Source organism: Coturnix japonica, chromosome 8 (assembly GCF_001577835.2).
Source record: "Coturnix japonica isolate 7356 chromosome 8, Coturnix japonica 2.1, whole genome shotgun sequence".
NCBI lineage: Eukaryota > Metazoa > Chordata > Aves > Galliformes > Phasianidae > Coturnix > Coturnix japonica.
The window spans coordinates 2,465,674-2,472,090 of NC_029523.1; the positions used below are offsets into that span (position 1 = coordinate 2,465,674).

A 6,417-nucleotide genomic window follows, 5' to 3' on the forward strand; every position below is an offset into this window, starting at 1 on the left:
GACTGCCCCATCTGTGTCACACCAGCTGTAATCAGCAGTCTGGACACTCTGGCAGATATTTATCTAATCTGTTCATCAAAAAGCTCTGATATAGAGATCTGATTATCCTGCAATTGGAAAAGTTCACTGCAATTTCACCACTGCTTGTGGAATCTATGACTGCAGAGTGCCTGCCTTTTGGAAGGTCATGGCAGCAGCCAATGTATTTTGATTGCTATCTCTTTGGTGTAGGAAACACTAATCACATCCTCTCCCAGGCTTCTCTTGCTGTGACCCTTTCTTATAGGTGACATCTTTCTAAATGTCTCCCTACTTCTGCTGTCCCTCTTCAGCAAATCCCTGATTACTTTTCTTTCTTACAAAGCTGGATATATTCAGTACTGAAGGGTGCATTGATTGCTCACCTCTGTCTTGCATGTCATTTTCCTGTTACCACGTAGCAGTAATATGTTTGCCTTTTCATACAGCTTTTCAGTAGGAAAGTATTTGATGTGGCCTCATGGACTGTTTGTTCAAACAACTCAATTTTGTAGTACTTTAAAGAAATACCATCAATACTCATGTGTCTATGGTAACATTAGATCTGCAGACCCTTGCACCTCTTTAAGGTTTTTTTATGTCATGTTTATGCGAGTGGAACAAGGTTGATGAAGTTACTTCCTTTACTACTACTACTACTTTCCGTTACTACTTGTTTAAAAATGATAGGCCTTAATCTCACTTAGGATGCTAGCAGGCTTCTAAATAAGATTTCATTTTTTTATATACAATATGGGAACAATGTACAACAGCTAGAACAGAGGGAAAGCTGTAGTGCCCCTGATGCACAAACATTAGGGGCTGTGGCCCTGGTGCAGCACTCCTCAGTGCAATAATGAGGACCTACAGAAGTACAGCATCTGCTATGAATGCATTGAATGTGTCTTAACAATACTCCATTGGAAAGCTACTTGCATCATTGATTGTGCAGGAGGGACTAGTGGTATGAGCAAAACCACAAATCTCTTCGTATGAAGAGCTTTATTCCTAACACAGTAATTAAGCATTAATTGGAAGTTTAGTGAGTAATGGGAATAGTTGCAGGAAAATAAAAGAGCTTGTCCACAGGGAAAACTTGCGTAGTGCCAGTGTCTCAGAGGAGCGGAAAAGGATTGCAGAGGAAGCTTGAATGTTTTGTTCATGTTAACGGCAATCTCAGATGAAATTCCATTCGTAACTTATTAACATTTGGGGCAAAAATCATGAATGTGTATTGAAGGCTTACATCGAGAGCAATATGTACTCATAACCATGGGCACAAGGCACAAATGAACTGATAGGGCTGTAGCACTATTCTCATGCTAAGGGAATGGGAAAGACTACTTCACAATTTCACAATGGCTATTTTAGACTTCACCTGAAAGTAAAGTTTTTCCAGTTATTGTGGTGATCAATATACCAACTAAATTAAGAGATGCTTGAGAACCTTAACATTCAGGAAGATGTGTTCTCCTCTATAAGATCCTTTAAACAACCTTATTGGAGATAAATCATTGTGGTGTTCTCTAGAACTTGGCTGCTGCTTCTTACTTAAATCCAGAAGTTGACTATTACTTCCTTCTTTCATAAATCTGATTTATTGATTGTCAAAAGTGGATACAACTAGCAGCTGAAAAAAGAGGAAAATTGAATCAATTCTCTGGTGCATCAGGCAGCAGGAACTGTATCTGGTGTAAATTCAATTCCAGGAAGCTAACAGTTGAAGTTTAAGATGCCCAGAGCCCATTCTCTTTAACACCCCAGCAAAAGGGGATCTTATAGTGTCAACTTAGAAAGTGAGCTGATATTTCAGGCTGTAATTCTGCATCACAATTAAATGTTAAATGTTTTAATACATGCATAATTAAAACGGGAGGAGGAATTACTGCTTTCAGACACCACTGGGTTTATGTCTAACGTTTCATTTGAAACAGGAGCACAGCTCTGATCATCATACTGTCCTTAAGGGACAAGAAGGCCAGTGTCTCTCTCTAAAAATGGTTTTTACTGCTCATGTCTATTAATCAGTTGTATTCACTTATCTGTTGGGGCTACCTGGGACAAGTCACCGTCATAAAAACCCACATCCAGATGTGAATTTAGTCTTGGGTTTTACTATGCATACTTCAGAGCTCTTCTATAATAAAACAAGAGTAAGTAACACCTAAACATTTCTTCTTAATGTATTTCTTTGGACATAATGCCTTCCATTTTTGATAATGTCACTTGGAGGAATGGGTTTGGAACCAGATGGCTTTAGTTCCACTAAATTCTATTTTGTCAAGCACAAGTATTTCTGAGCACCCATATTTGTGCATGTGCTGCACCTGACAGCATCATGGTGGGGCTCTGAGAGACAAAACATAATGAGTGGTCTTTCAAAAAGCATTTTAGAGAATTAGAATTAAAGAAAAAAAACCAAACAAACAAACAATGAAAAACTGTATTGCTTGTTGGAAGACTGATTTCTAGGTTGAAATCCTGTCGCTGTACAGTTTGATGTTGATTTCACACAACCTGTGGTTTCAAAAGGAACCACATGTGACAGGGCTGTTATATTTTCAGTTTTATAGAAGCATTATTTGCAACTAGAGGTCTCTAATAAAAGCTTATCGTCTACTTCATGCTAAATATTATACAGAAATTAAATAATATTTTCTCATAATATACACCCAGGTACACATGAACTATTCTATAAATGAGAGATAACGTATTTTAATACGATTGAACAATTTCTTTAAATTTCTTTGATTCAACCTATTAATTTCCTGCTATATTACTTAGAATGTTTTGGCTTAATATAAGAACTTTCCAGCAAAATGCTTTAATTTCATTGCATCTGTTATGGAAAGACCTATTACCCTGTAGTGTCCTATCTGTATGGGCCTCCTTTCATTTCCGTGTACCATTTTCCATCTCAGGAGTGTGGAAGAGCAGGAAGAAATGTTATAGTCCAATATGTTTTAGATAGTCTTGCCTTCTAAATACTATTTATTTCCCAAGTCATTTAAAACAGATAACGATGAGAGACTTTATGCCGGACTTGTGATTAGAATACTCAGGGGAAAAACTAGTCTGGTCAAGTGACTTGGAAAAGAAAAATGTCTTAAAATTTCAAATGATATGATGTTTATATACATCAAAAAACATCTCTGTTCTGCTTCACATCCTTCTGTCTCAGTCATTCTGAGCTTTTCAAATACTGTTTTTCAAAGAAGTAAGTAATTACAATCAGTTTTTCTGCACAGACCTGCTTTGCCTGTTCCCAGTTAAGTTTTTATCCATAGAAACTCAACAGTTCCAAGTCATATACAGACTCCTGAGAGAGAATACCCATCAAGGTGATTACATGCACTGGACAGATACAGACACTCATGAGCTTGATTCTGGTTGCTGCTATAACCACTCTGTGCTGGTATATCACGTTATATTACATCAATTTGTAACAGCCATGAATGCACCTAGGGAAAAGTGAGTCCTCAAGAGTGAAAAGCCTGTAGCTGGAGACTGACCATATGGCTATATCCCAGAGAAAAAACTCATGCCACCTTTGAAATGTCACCCAGCCAGCTTCTGTGTTAAGGAAAAGGCGTAATACAACATATCATTACTTTCTCTCCTTTGACATCCTATGTTAAGCAAAGCTCAGCCAAAGCCAAGACGCGTAGTTACCATTTTTTGTTTACGGGTTCCTAGGGAGCTTTTTTCTTGTTTAAATTCTAGCAATGTTTTCTTTGCATGTGATGTTTTCCATGTGACCTTTTCAATTGTATAAGCACCTAATTTGTTACCTTCCTTCCCATGGCATTTATTTTGTTCAAAATTCCATGCCTCACCTATAAATGAAATTTAATTATCACGATTCCTGCTACTTCCTTGTAATTAGGCAGCAGAATCTGTTTCAGACTTTCCAGTTGTTCATCTTATAGTAGACTGGTTTCTAAAATTGCTATTTGTAAGTGCAGGATCTATTCCCTCTTTCCCAGAAAATATTCTCTGAGATAACTCAGAACATTTTGGCTCAACAGATTCACATTGATGTATCCCTAAAGAAAAGGGCAAGAAAGAGCCATTTTTCTGTGACATCTTGCATGTCATTTTTACTACATTTTAAAGTAGGTATTTTTTTTCAGTGCCTGTTGATTTAACTGCATCTGTTTGCTTTTCAGCCTCTAATTTAGCTCAGGCTGTAAACTGTCCAAGTAACAATTTGAGTGATGCAGCAACAGAAGGTGACCCAGATTACACAACACTGCACGCTAATGCCAAGTCTTCTTGTTTAATGGCAGCTGCTCAAAGCTTTGTCTTATTGCAATTCACATTCAGTGTACACAAATCAAACAGCCTCCTCAGACAGACACGCATCCTGCCTGTCTTCATTTTGAGCGTGTTTAAGAGCTGCTGCTTTACATAAACATACACCAGCTGAGGCCACTTAGCCTCCTTGGCTTGGATTTAGCCAAGATCTCTCAGCCCTCTGAGAAAATTGCCAAGGAAGCCCACTGCCATTCCCAGCACTTTGCATACATCTCTTTTGGTGGAAGTTTGCTGTAAATATTTTCTCTATTAAAAGTAGTTGAGTTTTCATACTCTCTCAAATATATTAGTTTTTCAACAACCAATTCCCTTAGAGTTTTAATCAGAAAGTCAACATTTGTATCATAAAGCAACATGTACTGCTAAAATACATAACTTGTACTGACTTAGAAAAATATTACATATTTAAAACAGCTAAGTTTAAGTATACCGGATGAATGGTATCAAAATGCAGACTTCATAGCTAGAATTTTATCACAACATTTTACTGCTGTGCTTTCATTGTGTGAAACAAAAGAATAAAAATGCCTTCATTCTTCTTTTGAGAGCAAATACAAGTAAGAAGATCAGGAAAGCCATCGCACAGTGAATTTATGCAACTTAGTTTCCTAGAACCAAATCTTTTTGGCGTCTCCATCAAATGTTTAAAGCCTTCTGACAACAGAAGCTTCCTGCTGGAAGCGCACATCTTCCAGTCTACCCAGAGGACACGTCAGAACAATAAGAAAAAGAACCAATCTTACTTTTTAAGTGGAGGAGCAGCAAAAAACTGAGGTAGAAGATGAATAGAGAGTTAATTCTTGAATGAGCCATATTCATCCTGATGGGACATCCTCTGACAAGTTGTCTCTTCTGGTGCTGATCCTCACGGCTTTCTCCTTATCTCCAGCATTAAGGTGATATCAGCAGTACCGAGCCCACCACAGCCCATCATTTCCAGTGGCCCTCAGCAGCCTGCTCCCTGCAGACTTTGATTTGGAAGGCAGTTGTTCTTGTTAAGGTTTTACTTCAGCAGGTCTGAGTGATTTTTCAAACCTGGTGCAGATTTGTGTGTGAGCTGGACTGGAGTCTTGCCTGGCTGTCGGCAGCCGGAGCGTCACAAACTGTGCGGTGTCTGGATGGCAGCAGGGCAGGCAGTGCTCTGTGCTCGGGAAGATAAAGAGCCTTGTGCATCATCCTCTGTTAAAGCTCCATTACATTGCATTCCTTCTGATTCAGAGTATGATCCCTTCGTGCCTTTTCACATCAAGTCTGCTAACAAACACTTTGTGTTATCTGCGCTTTTTTCCTGCATCATACTTCATTAGCAGATGAAATAAAAAGTCCAATTTTCAGTCTTTTTATAGTCATTTGTTAGTTTATTCACTTCCAGAATCTCAGTTAATTTGTTTGTTTGGGGGGTCATCGTGCTTTTCTTGTTTATTTGGTCTTTTAAACTGATTCTAATTTGCCTTGGGGTTTTGTTGAAGTTTTCTTGTTTATTTTGTCTTTTAAGCTGGTTTTAGTTACTTTTGTCATTTCTGCCCCCCCCCCCCCCTTTCCCCTCATCCCAGTGAAATAGCATAAAAACCGGGTGCTGCTATCAGGACCTGTTCTCTCCTTGTAATTTTGAAGGAGGGAGACCTTTCATTTGCAAAGTCAGTTGGATGTGTGAGAGAAGAGGATGGTGCTAGGGGTCAGACCACTTCTTTCTGGCTGCAGCTGCCTTTAGTCAGCTCGTTGATGCACCCTTGTGCTGGAAAGAGCCTCCCCCTGGGTGCTATTCCTTCCCTGTTGCACTGCACAGGTGATGCCCTTTCTGTCCAAAGGTGCCTCCATGTCTGATGCTCATCAGCTGACTTGGAGCTTAGATCACAAAATGCAACCAAATTGTGTAAATGTCTGTGCTGATGTTCAAGTTAAACAGACTCAGTTACCTTTAAGATAGCCAAAAGAGGATGCCATAATAGCTGCTTTTTCATTCCATTTGAAACTTTGCTCCACCTTTCTCAGAGTCTGTTTCAAATTTTTCTTCTTCCTCATGAGCGATTCATATCCCAGCATTTAATGATGAGCAGACTAGATTAATTTACCACTGCTCCA

General features: G+C 38.8%; 1 protein-coding gene across 1 annotated transcript in view; it reads right to left on the minus strand.

The window, feature by feature from the left end:
* CRB1 (crumbs cell polarity complex component 1) overlaps positions 1 to 5,569 on the minus strand; it is an 85,456-nt gene extending 79,887 nt beyond the window's left edge. The window contains exon 1 of the mRNA XM_015869340.2: positions 5,079 to 5,569. Coding sequence (XP_015724826.1) covers positions 5,079 to 5,154 — 76 coding nt within the window. The 5' untranslated portion in view covers positions 5,155 to 5,569. The remainder of the gene's footprint in view (positions 1 to 5,078) is intronic.
* Between the last annotated feature and the right edge of the window lie 848 nt (positions 5,570 to 6,417).